Source organism: Mizuhopecten yessoensis, unplaced genomic scaffold (genome assembly GCF_002113885.1).
Source record: "Mizuhopecten yessoensis strain PY_sf001 unplaced genomic scaffold, ASM211388v2 scaffold2307, whole genome shotgun sequence".
NCBI classification, from domain to species: Eukaryota; Metazoa; Mollusca; class Bivalvia; order Pectinida; family Pectinidae; genus Mizuhopecten; species Mizuhopecten yessoensis.
In genome coordinates this window covers 855126-880516 of record NW_018404481.1, presented here as the reverse complement: position 1 = coordinate 880516, position 25391 = coordinate 855126, and the positions used below count along the sequence as shown (strand labels likewise).

At 36.5% G+C, this 25391-nt stretch overlaps 1 protein-coding gene across 2 annotated transcripts; it reads left to right on the top strand.

The window, feature by feature from the left end:
• Nucleotides 1–7: 7 nt before the first annotated feature.
• On the top strand, nt 8–25391 carry LOC110445472 (deubiquitinating protein VCIP135-like). Of its 2 annotated transcripts, XR_002462362.1 has the most exons (19): nt 8–94; nt 3374–4305; nt 5093–5221; nt 7459–7589; nt 8184–8295; nt 9191–9290; nt 10307–10416; nt 10873–10960; nt 11578–11721; nt 12277–12410; nt 13617–13792; nt 14820–14963; nt 15582–15707; nt 16641–16875; nt 17687–17806; nt 19398–19588; nt 19957–20478; nt 20832–22931; nt 22967–25391. XR_002462362.1 is itself a non-coding variant. In XM_021490122.1 (18 exons), exons 2-18 carry the CDS (start codon nt 3441–3443, stop codon nt 21411–21413), a joined length of 3909 nt encoding a protein of 1302 aa, XP_021345797.1. In that variant the 5' UTR covers nt 8–94; nt 3374–3440; the 3' UTR covers nt 21414–25391. The 2 variants fall into 2 exon arrangements, 1 of the variants encoding a protein (XP_021345797.1); XM_021490122.1 differs by having other exon boundaries at nt 20832–25391.

The window sequence follows — 25391 nt, the reverse complement described above, 5'->3', positions numbered from 1 at the left end:
ACTTCCGGTTATGAATGAAATCGAAACAACTCCGTTTTGGATTCTTAGACTTTATGAATGATGACATGACATATCAATCGAATGTCACATGACGGTAGGTAAACTGAATGATTTATCACTTTTTGCTCGACACATAAAACTTTACTCACTGGAAATTCGAAGAAAATGTAATAGCAAACTTGATGAACCAAAACTTTGTTTACATTTCCTTCGGGTTTTTTGACGTTTGATTGCAAGGAGAAGAAATGGTAAAGTGTCTTACAAATGGGGTCTATTGATATTTGACAACAAATATTGCATACATGTATACTGTATAGCAATGTTATACTCTGACGGGAGATCTTAGCTATAACGGAAGAATGAGAAGATCAGTAGATCTCAATTTTTATGCATGATTTAGCTTCATTGACGATACTGTATAGATCTATTAGGTTTTCGTTAGCAGTATTAATATTAATTCAATCAGATTACGGGTCAAATAACTGAAACTTTACCGCCCATTTGTGGCAACGACACACATATTTGGTTAGAGGTTTGAGTGATGATATCTTGTTTTGTTTAAGTTTTGAATTGATGCTTTTTTGCACAAAGTGTTTTAAATATACACGATGACATGTTGCTATAAATAACTTGTATGTATCAACAATTTGGGACAAGTCTAGATTTTCTATTATATGATTTATGGTTTCTGTTTACAGACTGAACTGTAAGGAAAGACCTCATTTTGACAGCTGTATCACCATATGCCCCATTTAGTTGAACTTGTGTGATAGGTGTGCTTGCTTAACATGAAATATGATGTTACACTTTTGTTATTTTCAAACTCTGCAGTGAACTTTTCACCCAATTGGTAATTTCTAATTATTCACTGGTAAAAATGTTGTATAGTAGCTGTGATTTTCAGCCTATATAAATGGGGTCGAGTACGTATACCGATCCCATTCCCAATGAGATTTCATCAAAATAATTCCCAATTGCCCCTGCTGAAATTCCCAACTGATTACCGATTTTTTGACATTTTGACCCTGTCATTGTTTTTGCGTATAGAATGCAAGTCGTCTGCAAATGCTTAGCTGATCACGAATCACTGTTAAATATGGCGTTGTCTCACAACGGCAAATACTACGCCAAAAAAATACGGCTATCGGACAGTATTAAAGGGCTCCAAAAGCCTGCCTGATCTCTTTAAATGCAAAAATCCACCACAGACGTTATCAGAACCTGCGCGTGTCGGTCTGATTCAACTTGTCGAGACAGAACCGACGTTGGTATCTCCACAAAAATCTAGACCACAAGACCGCAGCATTAGACACTTTTATCCATGGATATTATACAATGTATTGTTGCTTCATACTTCTTTGCCAATTATAAATTAAATTCTGTGCTACCCTTAAACAAAACCTGAAGTCCTGGGATTTGGTAATTTTTTACTGTAAAAGCCCTTGTAACACAATTATTTTACCCCAAAAAACATCTGTTTTCGCGTTAAATTTTCCCAATTTCCAGAAAAGTATTTTTTCCCAAAATAGCCTGAAAAATCACTGAGTAGGTGCAGAAATATTGTTTATTGTAATAATTCAAATTTATGATAACAAATGTTTTATTGCTTTTAAACTATGGAAAGATGCCGCTGATCACCACAGTGGCAGAGAACACATTAAAATAATCATAACAGTGACAATTTGGAATGAACTGCCAGAGCAATAGCATTAAAGGTTAATTCTTTTAAAAAAATAAGCAGACAATCACTGGAAAAACCAGAAACTTTTCTTCAGCTACAAAGCAACAATCACATTGTAGACATCAATTTTCATGTATACTGGATAGAAGTGTAACAGGGGAGGAAAAATGCATGGCCAGACCAGGGTTCAAACCCGGGACCCTCCGAACTATAGATAGATGCTCTAAAAATTGAGCTATCTGATCGCCGACGACCCAGTCCAGTTCCGCTACAGAAGTATTTGACAAATGTATTTTATTTATTTATTTGAGAGTCTCGTATAGACAACTTTAATAGTCCTGAACCAGAAATAAACTTAACTTATCTTAAATATGAGTGCACTGATACAGTATAAAAGTGATTGTAAGTCTTGTTTTTGTTTCACAATTATAACTAATACTTTTATCCATATGTTGTAAAGCGCTTTAATTTAGAGTAATTTTACAAATTACATAGGGCGCTATATAAATGTTGTATATTATTATATTATTAATATATAATTTCTGTCATCAACATAGATATTACGGTATATCTATGTAGCATAATTAGATCCCATATCCACTGAAAAGCGTAACCACACATTGGAAACTTTTTTCTGGCATGACTACTATAGCTCCAAGACAAGATGTAAGTCAGATAAGCATGGTTTACCATTGTATCGAGAAGGGAATCTATTTCTCAAAGAACGTTTGATCATTTTCGCTTGTAACCATACAATTTAACCTCTGATCGGGATGGAAAGCCTTAAAATTCGATGCCACAATCAAATTACACGGTCCTAAAGCACTACTATGTGCAAATACCGAAAGTAGTTGGTAACATAGATAATATCGTGAGCTTCATCAGCTACTTTGAAGCATGTAGAAAGCCCATATATTAGTAATGGGTGAACTCTGTCACAGCCAATTTTGTACGGTAGCAAACATTGGTGATAGAATGTTGCTGATACATTTGGAAGATTGGATCTCTCTCCCAACTACTTGATATATTTTTAAAACGACATTTGCCGGTAGAAGGCACTTCAGTAATGAGGTAATGTGGGTTTGACGTGAAATATTCAAAAAGGGGTAACATATCACATTTCTGAAAGCAAACAATATCTTGGGAAACTTTTAGGAATAACATGAAAGCAGAAGTTTAAAAAATCAACAACACTATTTAAAGTTTTAAAATGCAAATTTAAAAGAGTTAGACCAGGTTTCAAACCCTGACATCTGATCATAATATTTAAGCTCTAACTTTACCTACTGAGCTACCAGATCAATGGAAGTACCCTCGTCCAGTCATGCATACATGTTCAAATAAAGGCTTTTAAATTAAGGCTCTATCGTTTTCCTGCAGTGGGACAGGGATCCTTATGATATGAACGTATACTTAATACATGTATCATAATAATCCTGCATATTGCTGGATCTGATCTTCAGAAATACCTCTGTATATATAGGTTTTGAAATTGTTACTGTAGATTTATTTGTTTTCATTGTGATTGTCTGTGGATCTACTGTTAACTCATTCACCCCTGAAGACACATTTGGACTCTTCCAATTCAAAAGTTGGACCACTTCATTATGATATTTTGGGGCAAATAAGTTAATTTCTAATTCTGCTATAGATTAATTGTTATAATTAATAATGAACTGTACTTTTTTCCAGACATTGAAAATGAAAATGTTGACATCACTAGATACGTGAACACAGGTCGATTGAAATAGACATCAGTATGCAGGGTTTGTCTAGACAGAGGAGTGAGGATGGCAAGGTTCTCTGTGGATCTTGTCCAGATGAGCAGTGTCAAGCCAAATTGTTTTTTCCTGCCTATGACAAGAGTGTGGAATGCACAGGCTGTGGAAAACGACATGAGCAGACATCGCTACAAAACATCGCTGAAGTCACTAATCCTAGCGTAGCATTACACAACATCTTAAAAAACATCCTCCTGGGAAATGTGAAGCCTAAGAAAGGAACTGATGATGTCAAAGTTCTTGGCCTGTCAAATTATGTTTGTAAATCTATTTCTCCAATTCTGACACGATATGGAATGGACAAGAGAACAGGGAAGGCAAAACTTCTCAAAGAACTTTCACAGCAAGACATTTTCAATTGTGGAAAGATTCTCGGTGATCGTGCTTTCCTCATTGAGGAGGAGAACTTGGAGGTGATTGGGTACGGAAGAGATCGATCTGGAAGTGTAAGATACTTAGCAGACATTCTAAAAGAACTAAAAATCTACAATGACCAGGAAGAACGTCTTGTCCCTATACACGCCGATGGAGATGGACATTGCCTTGTTCATGCTGTTTCCCGAGCGTTGGTCGGCAGGGAATTGTTCTGGCATGCTCTACGACTGAATTTAGCTGACCATTTCCAGACAAATTTATCCCGGTACAAGGAACATTTTAGAGAATTCATAGACACCAATGAGTGGGATTATATCATTGGAGAATGTGATCCAGACTTTATTCCCCGTGACGGAGAACCATTGGGTCTTAGAAACATTCATGTGTTTGGTCTGGCCAACGTTCTCCATAGGCCTGTCATACTCTTGGATTCCTACCTTGGCATGCAGAGCTCAGGAGACTATTCTGGTAGGTTATTTTCAGAGTTTTATCAAACCTTAATTAAAAATCATAACTTGAGGCTCTTATATACTGCCTTATCACAACCTAGTTCATACGTTGTCTCAAAGCATTTCACAAATTATTATCCGAGGTTATATAGGGCCTTTGTAACCAGCAAATATCTTTCTCAACTCCCTGGGGAGCATGCATACAGCCGGTGCTGCCATTTCGATGCTCATAACTAGCATTCAACAATTCTAGCATGGCCCGCCCACATACCCATTTACAGCTGAGTAGACTGGAATAAGCGGAGCAAGGTATCTTGCTCAAAGATACAAAACAGTGCCGTGACTCGACCTTTCAGTCACAAGCCCAGCATCCTACCACTAGACTAGCTACCGTGCCTCCTTTCTATAGCTTTCTATAGCTTTTATTCACAAACTACCATTATAATGGGTTTTCCAGTGTAACAGGCAGATAATAGAAGTTAAATCTTCTAGGTCTGATACTATATATAACTGTGCAGTTATTCTGCCTGTAAATGTCAAATTTTGCACATAATCAATTTTGTTGTTGTTGCAAAATATGTTTCTGTGGGAATGAGCAACTCTTCATTTTCAGACTTTACAATATAGAAAAACAAATGTTAATGTCCTATTTTGTCTGCTTCAATGAATGAATTGGTTTAAAACCCAACTTATTTGTTTTACTTGCTCATCAATTAAGATATTTTACTTTAAGCCAGTAGACAATTATATATGCATGGTTAAAGTACTAGTGCTACACTGATTTGTTTTTCCGTGAATTTTGTCAGGTGTTTTTTTGCCCGCCCTTGTTGAGCCAGAAGCCTGCAAGAGTCGAGATGGTACACTCAACAAACCACTGTGTATTGCCTGGAGCAGTGCTGGACACAACCATTACATTCCTCTCGTAGGAATCAAAGGTAAGGGTCCAAGCTATCTCTTCTAATTTAGACCAACATTGTAATATGTTTGTAAAATTCTTAATTGAGCTCATTTGAAAAGGAAACAAATCTCTCTCATTTCCGTGTGTGTAAGATAGGGCTGTCCAGCTCGGGGTAAGAAAGGGGTGTAGGAAATTTCTATCTTAATTACACCCCATTTCACGTGATGTGACATCACTATGGCTCAACAATGACGTGACGTCACGAATTTGGAAAACTTGGATGCTGCAATGTGGTTATTTTACGATATATTTACCATACACGATAAAAAGATGAGATTTTTTTTTTGCACAAACATTGTTTGCTAATATGGGATATGCCAAATCTCACTGACAGATTTGTTTTTCGTCAAAAAAGCTGAGGGGGAAAATTGCTATTTTCAAAATGGTAGCCAGTCAAAACGCTTTCTGAGCTTATTCTGGTTGTTGGAATGAGAGAAAAATACTCTTTCATGCCCAAGGGTGTAGGATAGGGAAATTCCACCCTCGGCAAAGCCTCTGGTTTTACCAAATTTGAAAATCCCTTGGTGGAATTTCCTTATCCTACACCCCTGGGCATGAAGAGTCTTATAGTCTTGAATTTTGTGCATGTGTGGTAAAAAAAATTCTAGTTTTAGTATGAATATTGGTTTAATATTGAAAACAAGAGGCCCAGAGGGCCTGTATCGCTCACCTGGATACCTAAGCAATCATGGCAAAATATTCTCCAAATGAGATCAAGGGAATATGACAGACACCAAGGCCAATCCTTGTAGCATAGCTATATTAGATTTTTCATGCCCAGCAATTTTATGTATGGTTATGGGGTGGGGATCTCAACTGTTTCCAAGCTTTGACTCGGTAACTTGGTCCCTAGAGTTGTGGCCAGACCCCAGGATCGATTCTAATATTGTGACTGCATTTGTCTCTTTTTGCCCAGCATCTGTGTATATAGTTTTGGGGTGGGGATCTCAACCGTTTCAAAGTTATGACCCAGGGGCCAAGTCTGCAAGGGTGGGGCAGACGCTGTGAACAATTCTAATATCATGAGTGCATTCGTCTCTTTATGCCTAACAATTATATATATAGTATTGGGGTGGGGATATTAACCATTTTGAAGTTATGACCCAGGGGTTAAGTCTCCAAGGGTGGGGCAGTCCCCAAGGCCAACCTGGAAGCATATGACGTACAATCATTTCTTTATACTCAGCAATTGTATATGTACGGTTATAGGTTGGGGCTCTCAACTGTTTCCAAGCTGTGACTAAGAAACTAGGTCCCTAGGGGTTCGGTCAGACCCCAGGGTCTATTCTGATATCATGATTGCATTCATCTCTTTATGCCCAGCATTTGTATATATAGTTTTGGGGTGGGGATCCCCACCGTTTTCAAGTTATGGCCCAGGGACTATGTCTCCAAGGGTGGGGCCAGACGCTACGGACATCCTGGAAGCAAATGTGCATTCTTCTCTTTATACTCAGCAATTGTATATATGGTTATATGGTGGGGATCCCAACCATTTCCAAGTAATAAATTTTATTGGCCCCACCCTTTAGCCCGGGGGGTCAGCCCCACCATTTGTACAATTTTGAAACCCTGCCTCTCATGAATACTTCCGACCAAATATGATCAATATAAACGGCATTGTTCTGCAGAAGAAGTCGTTTATAGCAATATAACCAAATTGCCCCCTTTTGGCCCCGCCCCTAAGCCCCCTGGGGAGTCAGACCCACCATTTGTACAATTTTTAATCACCACCACCTAGGGATGCTTCCAGTCAAATATGGTTGATATCCACTTCTTAGTTCCAGAGAAGAAGTCGCTTAAAGCAATATGGCCAAATTGACCCCTTTTGGCCCCGCCCCTCAGCCCCCTGGGGGGTCAGCCCCACCATTTGTACATTTTGAATCCCCACCACCTAGGGATGCTTCCAGTCAAATTTAGTTTAATTCCAACAAGTGGTTAAGAAGAAGAAGTCGTTTAAAGAAATTGTTGACGTACGGACGGACGACGGATGCCACGGTATGGCATAAGCTCTTAGCTGCTGGCATTGCTATATGATAGTATAATTTCTGATTCACAAATGATTTTTGTTGCATTTTCCTGTAAATTTATCATATCTCAACTGTTGTTTTTGCTACATATCTACATACTTAAACCCTTATTAAGATTCCTTCCAGATTTAAGATCAACTTGGTTCCAGATCAGGTATGAGATTTTGACTGTTGATTGTTGCAGGAAAGAATCTGCCGAACTTACCTCGATCTATGATCCAACGAGCTTGGGGAGTTCCTTCCGATTTGATTGATAAGTACATAGAGTTTGACCAATCAGACCTTTGCAGAGTAGGAGGGAACAAGTGTTTGTCAGTAAGTACTTACTGATGCTAAAAACAGTGTTTAAGGATTGATACGCATCTTTAACTCATTCACCCCTATAGACACATTTGAACTCATTCAATTTAAAGGTTGGAATAGTTCATTATGAAATTTCAGGGGTGAATGAGTTAATCAATTAGCATTTATGATGGTATGCAACACAGTTCCGTTCAAACATATTCAATGATCCGCAGAAATGTATCTAAGAGAATACGTCTTAACTCATTCACCCCTGAAGACACGTTTGAACTCTTCCAATTCAAAGGTTGGAATAGTTCATTAAGAAATTTCAGGGGTGAATAAGTTAATGAAACTTTGTTACATGCCATCATAAATTTATAAATCTTTATGTTAAAGTTCCAAGCAACACAGATAGTATTATATTAATGTTCTTTATGGAATTTTAAAAAATGAGGAAAATATAGGTATATTTTCCTAGGACAGAGTTATTACAATTCCCTGTTTTGTAGCATGTCAGAATTTGGTAGCACAGTGAATATTCTGTTGAAAATCATTTAATGTAATTAAACTGCTAACAACTGGGATTTAAGTGTGAAATTTAAACCAGAAATGTATTCCCCACAGGACAAGTACATTCGTCAGCTGGTGTCGGCCATGGACGAAGTGTTTGTACAGAAGAATGGCGTGCCTCCTCAGCTTGTGGCTGACGTACACCAGTTCCTGTACAAGTCTTCAGGTACACAAAATACTGAATCTACTTTTAACATTTTAAGAAATGTTATGACAGCCCATCCTCGATACTCCAAGGGTTACCTTCACTTTCGCTCTCTGCACCCCTGAAATATCTCATAGCAAATTTGAAGGCTCAGTGTGCGCCACCTTGTGGATGAGACAAGAAGACTAGTTTGATCCTTTGATGTTCATCAAAAGAATCTCGCGATCACGTAACAGTAAAAATGCTTTGAAGTCGTGTGTCGCTCCTTTGTAATCTTCAAAGGACAGGTATCAGTCTAGCAATTGGTCAAGTGTTTTTTACCTGAGACCACTGAAACAGCTGTCTTTGTGCCTTCAATTTTGCTATGAAATATTCCAGGGGTGCAGAAAGAGCAAAAGTGAGCGTATCACCTGGAACTCATTACGAACGTCACTGGCCCTTAGTGAGGATTTACCTTCTTTCAAGTCCTCACCTGAAGGTTACCAGCAGTATCTCTACTCATTTTTCGCATTCCTCGCTATGTACATAGGTTTTAATTTTATACCTAAATATTACAAACATATATTCTTTGAAGTGCCACCTCCCAGGGTCAATTGCACTCCAACCTTGGAGTTCTGATCCTTGTAATGGAAGAAGAAGGATGATGACAGCCTTGTATAACGTGTCTCGCTGACTCAACTTTTTCATTTGAATTAATTTTCACACACAAAAAAAATCTCAAGTATTTTTGAGGGTGTCCTTTCATGAAACAATGCTAAACCAATTACTTCACCAAATCATTCTTAAACACACTGGTACTTGAATAATCTTCAATTTTGTTGTTGTTGGCGACTTCTGTTAGTTGATGTGTATTTAGAAGTTAAAACCTATTATAAAAAATTACTACAGCAACTGATCATACAATGTTTTATTGTAGGTATTGTCGGGGTTAAACTGGAAGAAGTGATAGAAACAACAAAAACTGCCATAGAGGAGCATGTTCTGTACCGATGTCTCACCTGTGAGGCCCTGATCAGGTACATGTATAATGCACACACATGACCAGGCCCTGATTAGGGATACACTGCAGTATATGCACTCAGTGTTCGTTAACCTCCATATAGGAGTATATATGACCTCCTAAAATGGCTTTTGACTCTCAAAATGTTGGAGGCTTGCCACAAAAAAAAGTCAGAATTTGTGATTTATGTCTGATTTTACCCTCAACTTTTATGTCTTGCAAAAACATTGGTACTTAAGTGCAGTTCAGACGTATTGATTTTGTCAAAATCTTTCTGTTTGAACATGAAAAATGGTAAATAGGTCCTTGTGTGTCATTACTGATCATAACTAACTTCAGGTTTTACACAAAATGATCTTCAGTAAGACAGCTGACAAACCAGCTTGTTGTTTGCTTTTTGGCAAAATGATCGCAAGATAAACTTATTACTGCCAAAAATCTGACATAGTGATCTTCAGTAACTTTGATAAACCCAGCTTTTTGTTCACTTTTTGACAAAATGGTCGCAAAACAAGCTGCTACCAAATATCTTGCATAACATTGGCCGACCAATCAGAACTGTTGTTTCAATACAAACACAACAAACATAGAAAGGCAAATGTCGATAAACAAACTAGCTTTGTGTGGAGTGATTTTTGATGGACTGCTTTGTATTCAAGATAGTATGCATGTACTTGGTATAATAACTGTATGGAATGAAAAGGAAAACAAATTTAAATGCCTATTCCAATATTTATTTGAATAAAGTCTAATTTTTTTTTACCTACCAATGATCTATCAATTGTAAACCATTATAAGTCACTTGATTAGAAGTTGATGATCATGACCAATCATACTTTGGCGAACAATTTTCAACACTAGTACCGGTAAGCACATGTGACATTAGGCCGTTTCCTCAAGACATTATCCAATCTTTTTCTGATCCATTGATTCCAATATGTTGATAAGAATTTGTGTTACACCGGTACCACCTACCCCCATGAATGATTCAGGTGAATCTTGATCCTTGACTTTCTGATATTTTGTTTTTAGGTATCATCTTCCCTCGGAGTGGTTCCGGCGCGGGGGCAGTCTGTATGACCTTGCAGTTAAGACGCACAAGGATCTACTAACGGACAAGAAATACGTCTTCCCATATCAAGGTGACAAATACTGCTGATATATTTGTTATTGTAATATAAACTCCTGGTAACTAAAATGATTCTATACGCTTCTTAATGAGATTGTGATCAAATCAAGAATCACTATTTTGAGACAGTTATAGATGGTATTTTTTTTGCCCATTGGTGGCCTTTGTAAGGACAAATCATATATTTCTGTTACTGAAGTATAATTTTTCATGGTTTGCAGTGATTGGCGGTAGTTTGATTGACTGTTTAGAATTTGTCTGTATTTTGGTTGTTATATGTGAATTTTCATGGAATGTTCGTAAGTAGGTGGTTTTGTGTTGGTTGTTTAAAATTTGGTTGTTGAATTATTTGCTATATTTGAGGTTCACAGGGACCAGTCGGTCTTGAAACGTTGCGACATGTTTGATACATACTTTGTTTGTGTATAAAGTAAAACTTCCATATATATTTTTGGTGTTTCCTATATAGGGGTGACATGCATGTACAACAAAGAAAAAGACATTCTGGTCCCAGATAAAGACACTTCAAGGTTGAAGACATGCTCCTTTTGCCAAGGGTAAGTCTATGGCCTGGCTTACTCTGAAGGGTAAGTTTATTATCCACTGAAGGGACTTCTGGGCTGAAGACATGCTCCTTCTGCCAAGGGTAAGTCTATGGCCTGGCGTACTCTGAAGGGCAAGTTTATTATACATTGAAGGGACTTCTGGGCTGAAGACATGCTCCTTCTGCCAAGGGTAAGTCTATGGCCTGGCGTACTCTGAAGGGTAAGTTTATTATACATTGAAGGGACTTCTGGGCTGAAGACATGCTCCTTCTGCCAAGGGTAACTCTGTGGCCTGGTATACTCTGAAGGGTAAGTTTATTATACATTGAAGGAACTTCTGGGCTGAAGACATGCTCTTTCTGCCAAGGGTAAGTCTATGGCCTGGTATACTCTGAAGGGTAAGTTTATTATACACTGAAGGGACTTCTAGACTAAACTGAAGACATATTCCTTCTTCCACAGGAAATTCTATACATATATTCTTATATGCATGCATTACAGAAATCCTTGACGAAAGACAATGCATTTACCATGTATATGAGTTTACTGGTAATAAAGTTTGTAGATGATAAAAAATACATGAAAAACATTGAGGTAATTTTCTCATATGATAAAATTATTGTCTTCAGTGACAGCGTGCGTCTGGTCAATACCGATGGGGGTGTGCAGTACTTTAACGGCGACCGTACATTGGCCCGGTCTACATCTGGCAGGTGTGCCTGCGGCTTCAAACACTACTGGGACGGCAAGGAATACGACAACATTCCAGAGATGTATGATGTAGTTAGTGTGATGCACAGTGGTTTTTTGTCAAGATACTTTTTACTGCGAAATATCCATTTTTATCAAGGTTCTGAATAAAGGAAAACAACTTTTCACTTAACCCTTCCACCACTATAGACCATAATGAACTCATCCCTATAAATGCATGGTAGACTAGTCCACTAAAGTTACCTAGGGCTGAAAGGGTTAAATGTTATCTGGTTTTATCAGAGTTCACTTAGCAAGGTTTTTACCATATACTGTAAAAGTCAAAATTTCCATGCTGTGGAAATTTTGTGCCATTGAAATTTTCACTGATTTCCTAGGATTTCCTACTTTGCCTGTTGTTTCTGTTTCACGTCACAACAAAGAAAATAACAATACTGAAACTCTGGCGACTGTTAAGGCTTTTGAGCCTGTTGTATAATTATTACTTCTGAATTATTAGCCTTGGTGTATATCAAGAGAAAATTTAAATGCATTTTGATTTGTATATATCTGCACAAAAGTATTTCCTGTAGGCGTACACGAACATAGCAATTATTGGAGCGGTTTTCTACCTGTAGATTCCCTGTGACCCTACAGTGGAACGGTAAAGTGGTCGAGGAGAAAGTGGCCTGGTTCCAGTATGAGACAGACCCGACCATGAACAGTAACGTGTTCCAAGTATCACAAAAACTAGTCCAGAAACATTTTCCAGGTAATCAAGTAATGGATGAGAATATTTACAGTCTAACCTCGATTTCATGTCCACCAGAAACTAGTCCAGAAACATTTTCCAGGTAATGAGGAGAATATTTACAGTCTAACCTCGATTTCATGTCCACCAGAAACTAGTCCAGAAACATTTTCCAGGTAATCAAGTAATGGATGACAATATTTACAGTCTAACCTCGATTTCATGTCCCACAGAAACTAGTCCAGAAACATTTTCCAGGAAATCAAGTAATGGATGAGAATATTTACAGTCTAACCTCCATTTCATTTTCCACAGAAACTAGTCCAGAAACATTTTCCAGGTAATCAAGTAATGGATGACAATATTTACAGTCTAACCTCGATTTCATGGCCCACAGAAACTAGTCCAGAAACATTTTCCAGGAAATCAAGTAATGGATGAGAATATTTACAGTCTAACCTCGATTTCATGTCCACCAGAAACTAGTCCAGAAACATTTTCCAGGTAATCAAGTAATGGAGGAGAATATTTACAGTCTAACCTCGATTTCATGTCCACCAGAAACTAGTCCAGAAACATTTTCCAGGTAATGAGGAGAATATTTACAGTCTAACCTCGATTTCATGTCCACCAGAAACTAGTCCAGAAACATTTTCCAGGTAATGATGAGAATATTTACAGTCTAACCTCGATTTCATGTCCACCAGAAACTAGTCCAGAAACATTTTCCAGGTAATCAAGTAATGGATGACAATATTTACAGTCTAACCTCGATTTCATGGCCCACAGAAACTAGTCCAGAAACATTTTCCAGGAAATCAAGTAATGGATGAGAATATTTACAGTCTAACCTCGATTTCATGTCCCTCATTTCATGAGCCACCTGCTTCCTGCCAACTTCTTTTAATGTCACTTTTTTCTTGAAAAATTCTTCTTATGTGTCCCTCAATTTATCACCAAACCCCTTTTAAATGTCAAAATGACAAATGATGATAGTATAAAAAGGTTTTACTATATATTCTTAAAATATTTGTACATACATTGGGTAGTGTCATGTGTTAAGTTCAGTTATCAACAATATATTGACAATGTTTTCGTACTTTGATATTCAATAAAATATTTTCGTGTTTGCATAATGCTTGGAGATGTATTCATTGTGTGTTAAATTGTGTGTCTGTAATTTCGTTTGTGGATGAATTGCATAATGAGTATCTACTCTATTTGCAGGTGAATTTGGTAGTGAACGACTTGTCCAACAGGTAGTCGACACCATCTTACGCAACACTGCCAGTCAGGAGACCAGTCAACTGGAGGAAGCCGAGGGATCACAGGATGTTGACATGGCTGATGACCCTCTGTGGTCATCTGATATACCCTCTAAAATCATACTGACCGGTTATAAGGTAAATGTCATCCAATTTCATAATGACCAGCTATAAGGTATAAAAGTCATCCAAATTCTTAATGACCAGCTATAAGGTGTAAAAGTCATCCAAATTCATACAGACTAGCTATAAGGTAAAGGTCATCCAAATTCATACAGAATAGCTATAAGGTATAAAAGTCATCCAAATTCATACTGACTGGCATGGCTATAAGGTAAAGGTCATCCAAATTCATAATGACTGACTATAAGGTAAAGGTCATCCAATTCATACTGACCAGCTTTAAGGTAAAAGTCATCCAAATTCATAATGACCGGCTATAAGGTAAAAGTCATCCAAATTCATAATGACCGGCTATAAGGTAAAGGTCATCCAATTCATACTGACCAGCTATAAGGTATAAAGGTCCTTCTAATTTATAATGACTTGCTATAAGGTAAAGGTCATCCAAATTAATACTGACCAGCTATAAGGTAAAGGTCATCCAATTTCATAATGACCGGCTATAAGGTTAAGGTCATCCAATTCATACTGACCAGCTATAAGGTATAAAGGTCCTTCTAATTTATAATGACTGGCTATAAGGTAAAGGTCATCCAAATTAATACTGACCAGCTATAAGGTAAAGGTCATCCAATTTCATAATGATAGGCTATAAGGTAAAGGTCATCCAAAGTTGCAATCACTAATTTAGACTATTAATTGTATATAAGAAAATGACGAGTTGCTGTGAATATACGGGTAAATGATTTATTATGGATTTTTTGTTACGTACCGGTAGATATCACTCTGAAACGAACAAAAATATAAACAACTCCAACACCCATATGAATCAAAATTTGGGAATTCATCTTAAACATTGTTATTTTTTTTTAAAAATATAATTGTTCAAATAAAATTATCTCACAATCAAGCAATATTTTAATTTAATGTATTGATGAATCAAGATGTGAAGCAAATCAATATGCAAGACATGATGCATGGAAATCAACATGTAGAAACTAGCATGAATCTGTGACATCACACACATTTTTGTACGTTTCAGCAAAAAACCCTACACAAAGAGGAGTTGACCATGAGTGAGACGGAGAAAAATGTTCGTAAGCAAGTGGAGAGTCAGGCTCCGAAACATCAACAGAGAAAGACAAAGGAGATTGCTGCCCTAGCCGCCAAGTCCAGTCCAAAAAAGGTCAGTCAAATTTATCTCGAAAAATGTATTGAAAGTATTAATTAAATGCAAATGTGACAACCTTGATACTATCTGTTTTGTTATTTAAAAACAAAATTGAGGCTGACTTAAAATATTAGTGATACTGGGGCAAAGTTGTATTCAAAAAAAGTTTTTATTGATAAAATCTATTGCATGTATATACCTGTTATAGTGTTACTGGGTGAATTCGGGTTATCTCAGTCGAGGGCTATGATTGCTGCTATCAAAATCCCAGCTGATGTACAAGGCAGGGTCGGGATGTTACAGAATCTTGGCCCAAGCCTCAGTAATTCAAAAATATAAATCTTTATCATAGTGTACAAGTATTCTGTTGGGCGTCAAAGGATTATTGCCTCTTTACAACTGAAACTATGTTTGACTTCTTACGCAAATTATGCAATTTCTGCCTCGTGTTCCCTCACTTAACGATCACATTTGCACTTACGCAGTATATACAGGATCTCAAAGATGTTTGAAGTTCAACATTCCTGAGTCGAAGGCTCAATGATTTATAGTTTTCCCGATGGTTCCGCAAAGTTTGAAACATCCCAAAATTTCACTGAACCTTAAATCACACCAGTCATGTTGTTGTTATAGTCAAAATCTGATATCACTGCGAAGAAAACAGAAAATGTCAGCCCTTCTCATGTTCCGATGGAAACTACACAAGCAACGAAGAATAGGCAGAAAAAGGTTCGCTTGGCAACTTCTGATGGAAGACAGGTAATAATGTACATTCCTAACGCCCTAGTCCTTGTTGTCGAATTTTCTTCTGAACATTTTATGAATATTTTTGCCTTCTTTTATGGGGAAACATGATATTGTTTTAAGTGCAGATATCAATTCTTAACTAATTTACAGACATTTATTTTGAACTCTTCACAAAACACGGCAGATTTGGACCAGTACTGACTTGGGAAGATGGTGTAAATGTTGTTTTTTCCCTGGGTGTTTTTGCAAATTTGTTTTAGGAAACAATATTTCTGCAAAACAAGCAACCAGCAAATTTTTTTGGTTCCGTAATATCTAATGTTAACATTAATATTTTAAAATTAATAATTTAATGTGTTTTTAGTGCCTTTCATCGTTTAAATATTGCACTAAATTATGATTGCATCAATTAAAGTTCTGAATATTGTTGTCTATTGCATATATTTTAATTTATCAATGTGCTACTATGTTAAAATTTGATAATGTGCTTATACATAAAAAATGTATGTTAAAATTTGATAATGTGCTCATATGTTATAATTTGATAATGTGCTAATATGTTAAAATTGGATAATGTGCTAATATGTTAAAATTGGATAATGTGCTAATTAATGTATGTACAATATGTAAATTCTTCTAAGGTAAAATTTTCTGCAGACTGAGTTGTTGCTTATACTCAAAGACTAGTTTTGTTTTGGAAGAAATGTGATGTCCTTTTGATTTTAATATAACTAAAGAATCAAGCTTAGTGCAGAAGGAATTTACACTGTACAGAATAAACATGCATTATATTAAGCAACTAAATCATGATTTCGCCAAATAAAGGTTGTGCACTTCTTTAATCATTAAGTAGAAGGTTCTTGTAAACACCCCATAATAACTTTCTGAATTTTAGCATTCTTTTTATAGAAAAATACTTAAGAGGTGTTTTTTCTCTCTTTAAAGGTCATGTTGACCCTAGAGAAGGATTTGACTTTTGATGACCTTCAACAAATGATTCAATCATCTGTTGATGTCCCTCCCCACCGACAGAAAATCAGGGTTGGGTTTCCACCGAAGGAGCTTAAGCCTCCGGCTGAATCAGATTCAGATCAAATTATCAACCTTCAACACGGAGACAAGATTGCTCTAGAGGTGCTGCCTGACCCTGTGTTACCTGCGGGAAGGTCAAAGTCGTTCAGTAAGTGTTCAAGGTCACTTCACTTAGAGGCTGATTACCTTGTAAACTAATTAGTGGTATCTTATTGCATTTCACAAGTATATCAAAGTTTTTTTTGTTTTTTTTTATTTAATTCAAAGGTGATGAGTTTAGTAATGTAATTTTTCAAATGAAATTAGTTCTGTCTGTTATTCTGCTTTGTGATTTATGTTTCAAAGTTGTATAATTTATGTTAATAAAGTGGTCATGGGGACACTGAAGCTTTGTATGATTTTAAAAAGACTTTTGATTTGTTTTGTATAACAAGGGCGTCAATAACTACTTATGACTTAGTACACAACTTTAGAGATGGTAAAATTATTTTGCAGGGAGGGGGATTTAATTTCGGTATATAAGCGTTCATTAATAGCATGAAATTAAATACCTAACGAAAGTTAATATCGTGAATATAGACAGATACAAGAATGACCTGTCTACTTTTACTGCTGAATAATAGAGATAAAACACCTATTGAATATTGTATTTTACATTATAAAACACTTCTCTGTTAATCAAATACAAAATTTCCCTCATGAGCGCAATATTGATACCTGACAATGTCATACAAAATTTAAACCCTGTGATCAAGCTCCACAAAATTATAAACAACTTCCGCGGTTTACAGTAATACACAATGTTTTAGGACTGGTGTGCTACAATCGGTTTGTCCTTAGATATACATCAAATATGTTTAATTTAAAGGTTTTCTTTTCTGTTTCTTGAAATCACAGACTGAAATATAAGGTGATATGTTTCTCTTTCCATTTAAAAATGAATGGTTTGATTATTTTAGGTGCTGTGTCCGCCTCGCCTGCAGCAAGCAAGCCGCGGTTGAGTTGGAGCCACTTTGAACAGGACACCCACCAAGCCTCGGCCGATACCCTCCTACAGAGTCTAAAGAATGCACAGGAAGGTTGTTACTTGTTGTTTGCGTCGTCAACACTACTAACTAACGTACCAATGGCTCTCTTAAACTGTCACATGTCTATATTACAGAAAATTCATAATATTACATTTTTTTTTTTTTTTTTTTTTTCAAATATTTTATTTCCCCCAGCCAAATATTATATATATATATATTACTGATAAGTTTATACATATAAATATATATAAAAAGATTGATAGGAACTGCCAGTGTTGGGAAGCCCTGGAGTCAGACAATAGTATTGCAATACTTGGAGAACCATTATGATCAGTATTGCTATACTTGTGGTAAAACCATTAGGATCAGTATTACTATACTTGTGGTAAAACCATTATGATCAGAATTGCTATACTTGTGGTAAAAACCATTATGATTAGTATTGCTATACTTGTGGTAAAACCATTATGATCAGTATTGCTATACTTGTGGTAAAACCATTAGGATCAGTATTACTATACTTGTGGTAAAACCATTATGATCAGAATTGCTATACTTGTGGTAAAAACCATTAGGATCAATATTGCTATACTTGTGGTAAAAGCATTAGGATCAGTATTGCTATACTTGTGGTACAACCATTTGGATCAGTATTGCTATACTTGTGGTAAAACCATTAGGATCAATATTGCTATACTTGTGGTAAAACCATTAGAGCCATACGTCAGATATGCAGGTGCTCTATAGTTATCACAATGACCGTCTGTCTTTCTGTCTGTCACAGGTCAACACTTTTGTTTCCGGAGATTATCTCGGAAGCCAAAAGACAAATCTTTCTGAAATTTGACATGGTGATACACTGTGAAATGTAGATGTGCAATAGGGGTTTTAAAAAATTTCAAAGGGCTAAGGTTAAGGCAACTCTTACTAAAAATAGATCATAGGGAGTACAGTCCTCATTTCGGAATCCTGACTCTAATCTTTTGAAGATTTAGCATGGTTTTACACTGTGATATGTAGGAATTTATTCCGTCTTTTCGTATTGCAGAGTAATCGTTCTTGTGAGCAGGTATTGATTGTTACGTCATTGGTTTGTGTGAGAAAATTACGTCGTTTTCTCAAAAATTGATGACATTACTCTCGCAAACAAATGACGTAACAATCAATACCTGCTCGCAAGAGAAGATAACTCTGCAATACGCAAAGACGGAATAAGTTTCTAAGGTCAAGTTCACTAAAAATAAACTGAGGGTTGGGAGGTGTTACTGTCAACACATGTCGGGGCCCTTGCAGACCTGTGGGTGTGTCAGTGTTGTAGTCATAATATGGATCTCCTTACCCCTCCTCAAAATCTGTAACTATACATTGGAAAGTAAGGGGAGGTTACTGTAGGTATGTAAAAACAACAGTGAACTCTCTAGTGTTTGACCTGCATTTGGACAGGGATCCTTAAGTTTAAAGGTTTTATGCATGAGTCAACTTCATTTCTCTTCAATACCATGCTATTAATTTATTATGGTGTACTTTGTCACTATTTTGAGCTGTTCACTTGTTATTAACTAATGCTTTTTTGTTATCTTGCATGCTATATCGCTATTGTTATTATGTCCCCAATCTTTATTGTTTGTTTCTAACTTCACAGCTAATGACACTTTAGATGCCAGTATTGCGTCGCTCGCGATCATGGCAACCATTTCTGGCAAGGATCTTTGGACCCAGGTACAGAGCATGCCTCATCTGTTCTCTGTTGGGGGTCTATTCTACAAACAGGTAGAGCGTGATCTCGGACTGGTGGATGGTAAACACTGCCAGCTTCCGTCTCTCGAAGGAAAGGTACAGTTTTTCATTTCATCATCATTTCTCTCCATTCTTAAGAAATTATTATGCATATAGTTGTTTTGTTGTTATTTAGAATTTGAAGAGAAAAAATGCATTTTCTATAGTTTTGATTTCAAAATTTCTTGTTCATCATCTAATAATGAGCAATATTGATTTTAGAACACATATTTTCAAATTTCTTGGAGAGTATTTGATATCTTAGAATGCTCATCTGAAATACCAGTTTTTAAGTACATATTTTTCAACAGATTCTGGAAATAAAAAGAGTTATTGTATGTTATTAAAGAAAGATTATTGTTCAGTCATAATTTTGATGCTCAAGTACTAACATCATATTATAAAGTCTTGATTGTCCTTTGTAGGTTTTCCGTTATAATGCCAAAGAAGGGAGACTTGAGCTCTGCATGGAACCTTATGGCCATTTCCAGGTAGAACCTGGCGTTGATAGAAAAGTGGCACAGCTGAAGGAACAGGAAGAGAAGATAACATTCGGAAGCAGTGGAGCTGTTAAACATGACACTAAAAGACAGGCGGCCTTTTCTGGTGAGGGACATTCCTTACAGGCCATGAATATTGAACGAATGCCTAGCAACATTCAAGACATGACTACCCATCATCACCATGGCAACCATCACAATACTGTCAGAAATATGCAGACAATGTGTAGTCCTAGCAAACATGAAACTGCTATACCTGAAGAAATGGTTACGGAGAGCTCTACGAAGGGGAATAACTCTAGTGAAGAAGGGAGGAAGTACCAGAGACTTGGGCCAGGCTACAGTGTTCTCGACCCCAATCTTGCTGACAACACCAGTCAGAATGCCCAGTTTTTCAAGGAAATTGCAGATAGTATGGAAAAATCCATGCAGGAGATTGATCAAGAGGTATTAATTTATGATTCTTTCCCCAACTTGGCTTCTTCACTGAATCTCAATGTGAAGACAGAAGATCTGTGACAACAGTCAAATGAGTAATAAAAAATTCGCTGTCAAAAGATTCCTTATCAAGAGCCATAAGGCAGCTTTTGATAAAACATTGAATCACCCTTTTGGAGTATAAAATCTATGTTGGTTGATATAAAGCACTTTATAAACTGAAAGTTGGGTTCCTGTTGTAATGCAAATGTATGAGGTCCATTCTGGGTGACACATCTTCTTTATAGAATCATGACGAACTACAATTTTGAGGACAAAAAATGTATGCAAGTCATTATCAAATTTTATATTTTACTTCTCAGATGGAACGTATTGATGATGACGAACAGAAGAAGCAGTTTCGTGGCACAGCTGCAAATGTGATTGCTGAAGCACGACCCGAAGTCAACGTCCAGCCTCGTGTGCAACTTGAAAATAAGGACATAGTTAGGTCGTCTACGACAGAACAGTCGTCGGCTGACTTGACGCTTCCTGATGCTTTAGAGATTGAGAAGAATCAAGAAGAAGTTCAAACGTCAGAAAGTTTAAATGTTGGAATTTCAGATGGAGAAAAACCAGACACTGAAAGTGAAAGTGAAAGTAAAAGTCCTATTAACGAATGTATTGATATTAGTGCTTCTGGGGTTTCAGAAACTTGTTCTTCTCAAACACCTTCTACCGTGGAAATTCCTGGTGCTGGTGCCTTGCCAGAACTAGAGGAAAAGGAACCAGAGAAATCCCAAGAGATAATATATGACAGAGTCGGGGATTTCACAGTAACAAGTGCGGACACCCTGGAAAAAGACAAAAGAGCGGATAGTGAAACGACACAGGACAGCTCTTCAACAAAACCAGAAAATGTTGAAGAGGAAACAAAAATGGCCAAGTCTCATGACATTGTATAGTTAACACAACTTGGCTAGTGTGAAGCACTGTAAACAAACTTGTATTGGCCAATGCATGTACCTCGGTCTACAATTTAAGTAAGAAAGTCATTTAGTGGATCAACCCTTTTCTGAAACCAACATGTGCATGTGCTGATACTGTCAAAGTCATGTTTTAGTGGGGTTCTAATTTTTCGTGATTTTCGCAGTGACAATTTTTCCATGAAAAATACAACCCCTCTCTTACCATCGGACTAAGTGTCATGGCTAGCAAAGCTAAAAATACGAAAAAATTAACCTTTTAGTACAAATCCTAAAAAATCATATTAAAACCAGCAGTGTATAGGTCAAGCTCTAGAACAGCTGACCTGCAGTGTATAGGTCAAGTACTAGAACAGCTGACCAGCAGTGTATAGTTCAAGAACTAGCAAAGCTGACCAGCAGTGTATAGGTCAATTGCTAGCACAGCTGACCCGCAGTGTATAGGTCAAGTACTAGCACAGCTGACCAGTAGTGTTTAGGTCAAGTACTAGAACAGCTGACCAGCAGTGTATAGGTCAAGAACTAGCAGAGCTGACCAGCAGTGTAAAGGTCAAGTACTAGAACAGCTGACCAGCAGTGTATAGGTCAAGCTCTAAAACAGCTGACCCGCAGTGTAAAGGTCAAGCTCTAAAACAGCTGACCCGCAGTGTATAGGTCAAGAACTAGCACAGCTGACCAGCAGTGTATAGGTCAAGTACTAGCACAGCTGACCAGCAGTGTATAGGTCAAGAACTAGCACAGCTGACCAGCAGTGTATAGGTCAAGTACTAGAACAGCTGACCTGCAGTGTAAAGGTCAAGCACTAGAACAGTTGACCAAGTACTAGCACAGCTGACCAGTAGTGTTTAGGTCAAGCACTAGAACAGCTGACCAACGGTATATAGGTCAAGCACTAGAACAGTTCACCAGTAGTGTATAGATTGGACAATACAACAATTGAACATTAGTGGAACAGTACAAGTCTTATACTAAAACAAACAATTTGACCTGTTTATTATGATAGAAGAAAATTCATCAAAAGAAAATTGCTCAAGAAAGACAATTGACATTGTTACACAATTGCAATGTCATACATGGCCAATATACTATGTCATGCATGAGTAATGTTCAAAGTCATACATGGTAAATATACTATGTCATACATGAGTAATGTTCAATGTCATACATGGTAAATATACATTGTCATACATGAGTAATGTTCAATGTCATACATGGTAATTATACATTGTCATACATGAGTAATGTTCATTGTCATACATGGTGTCATACGTTATCATACATTGGTCATGTAGTGTTATACAGTAGTGTTATACAGTAGTGTTATACAGTATTGTTATACAGTAGAACCCTGGTCATCTAGCCCAAAAGTTGGACAATTTGAAAATGCATTTTTCTTAGGAAATGCTAATGTACAACATTTCTGCATTCGTCAAGAAAAGTCACCATTTCAAAGATATTCTTTTCTCTTCAAAAGTGTCCAGACTATGAAGTGTATAGGTCAAGAACTAGCACAGCTGACCTGCAGTGTATAGGTCAAGAACTAGCACAGCTGGCCAGCAGTGTATAGATTGGACAATGCAACAATTGAACATTAGTGGGACAGTATAAGTCTTATACAAAAACAAACAATTTGGCCTGTTTATTATGGTAGAAGAAAATTCATAAAAAGAAAATTGCTCCAGAAAGACAATTGTACATTGTGACACAATTGCAATGTCATACATGGCCAATATACTATGTCATACATGATTAATGTTCAATGTCATACATGGTAAATATACATTGTCATACATGGTGTCATACGTTATCATACATTGATCATGTAGTGTTATACAGGAGAACCCTGGTAATCGAGCCCAAAAGTTGGACAATTTGAAAAATGCATTTTTCTTAGCAAATGGTCATGTACAACATTTCTGCATTCGTCAAGAAAAGACCTTCTTTTCTCTTCAAAAGTGTCCCGAGTACAAAGATAGAACTGCATGTTATGAGCTAACAACATATTTATTTGTCCTAGAACCACAAATTAGGTTAAGATTATTTATTATGACGATATATTACTTAATGTGTATACTTCAGTATTTCATGTTGCCATATTTCTAGGTCTTCAGAGCCAAACACTGTGACCTAATGCCATCAATGTGTTTGTCCATCTCTGTGTGCTATGCATTATCATTTCACATTTTCCAATTCTTCTCTATAACCAGTTGAAAAACAAGATATTTGTCAAATCTTTTGATAGTGTGCCTTTTGCTTTCTGAAGTGAAAGGCTGTCAGCTTTGTCCAATTGATTGACCTTGACCTTCTTTCACAGGTCATGGGGGTAAATATGTTAAAAAATTAAACAACTTCTTCTTAAGAACATTAAAAAGGCCTACATTGATAATGATTGGGTTGTATCTAGGATGGCTATCAGATTTGTTCAAGTAAATTACCTTCACCCAGTTTTAGGTCTAGTATCTTTTAAAAACTTCAAATAGTTTCTTTCAATGATCCAAAAGGCCTGGAGTAATTATATTTGTGATATATATAGCTAGGATTAAGGATGAACGCTAACACAATTTTTGGATGAATTATGTTAACCCACTTTCTAAGGTAATTTCCCAAATTATCAAACAATTTCTCCGACAGAGATACATAATGTCTAGTATAAACATCATGTTTTATATATATATATATAAAAAAACCATCATTTTTATAATCATCTTAAATTTGACTCGAATATATTCCAGATGGGTTAACGTTTGACTCACTTTAAAACATAGCATTGATTTAATACTTTTTAATCCACTCACCAAAGTAAACTATATATCAACTACATATGTTTGGTCATTAAATAATATCTAAGAGCCATTAAATAATATCTAAGAGCCATTAATTATTGTGCTGTGAATAAGTTAATTGATAAAAAGATCCAGGAATAAATACCCTAAAATCTTTATAAGAAGCCCCGGCTTATTGTCATTTTAGAAAGAAATACCAGGCTTATTTTCAATGCTTGCTTATTTTCATTTTAGAAAGAAATCCAAGGCTTATTTGCAAAGCTGGCTTATTTTCATTTTAGTACGGAAACCCAGGCTTCTTTTCGAAGCCTGCTTATTTGCAATGAAGTCTTATTTTTGAAATCATTTAGGCAGTAAGCCATCAGTGGCTTATCTTCCAGTCCTTCTTTTTTTTGCATGGAAAAATAACAATTTTCTTCAGAAAATCAAATTAATTTCTCTTTTTTTCTTATAAAATTGATGCAATAGTAAGTCATGTGAAGTTATATTTACTTGTAAACCTGTTTAGGTTGACTATTTTCAAAGACTTCTTTTTATCAAGATATATTTGACTGCAAGGAATCCAGGGCTTACTTTCAAAATATGCCTATTTTCAGATCAGGCTTATTATCGAGATTTTAGGGTGAAATATTTTGTTTCCGTCAATAGCAGCATTACCTCATTCTGAAATCAATTTGACGATTGCTCAGGCCTGTATGTTCAAATATAGAGTCTTAGGCCAATTTGAGTACCTATTTATTCATTTTTATACTTGGTAATAGATTACAGCATATAGGCATTGTCAATACATCTATAGAAATAAATCAATGTTGTGAACTTAGGAGGATATGGAAATGATCAGAATTTGTTATGGCTGATGAAAATCATTTTTTTTGCCCTGTATGATGTATGCATCAGTTGTACCAATTTCATAATCGATATAATTGGTTCCATACTGAACTGAAGTGTCAAATATATGTAAAGTTTGCATTGAAAGTCATTTATTGTTAATATATGATTGATGGTAATGTAAAAAAAATAATGGAAGTGTAGAAAAAACCCACCTTTAAACAGATTGCCCATCACTAATCAGAATAATTCTACAGTCAGTTTTCGAGGAATTTCTTTAAAAACAGGATAGCCCTCCACCACTGGATCGCGGGTTCAAGGCCTATGTGGGGCAGTCGCCAGGTAC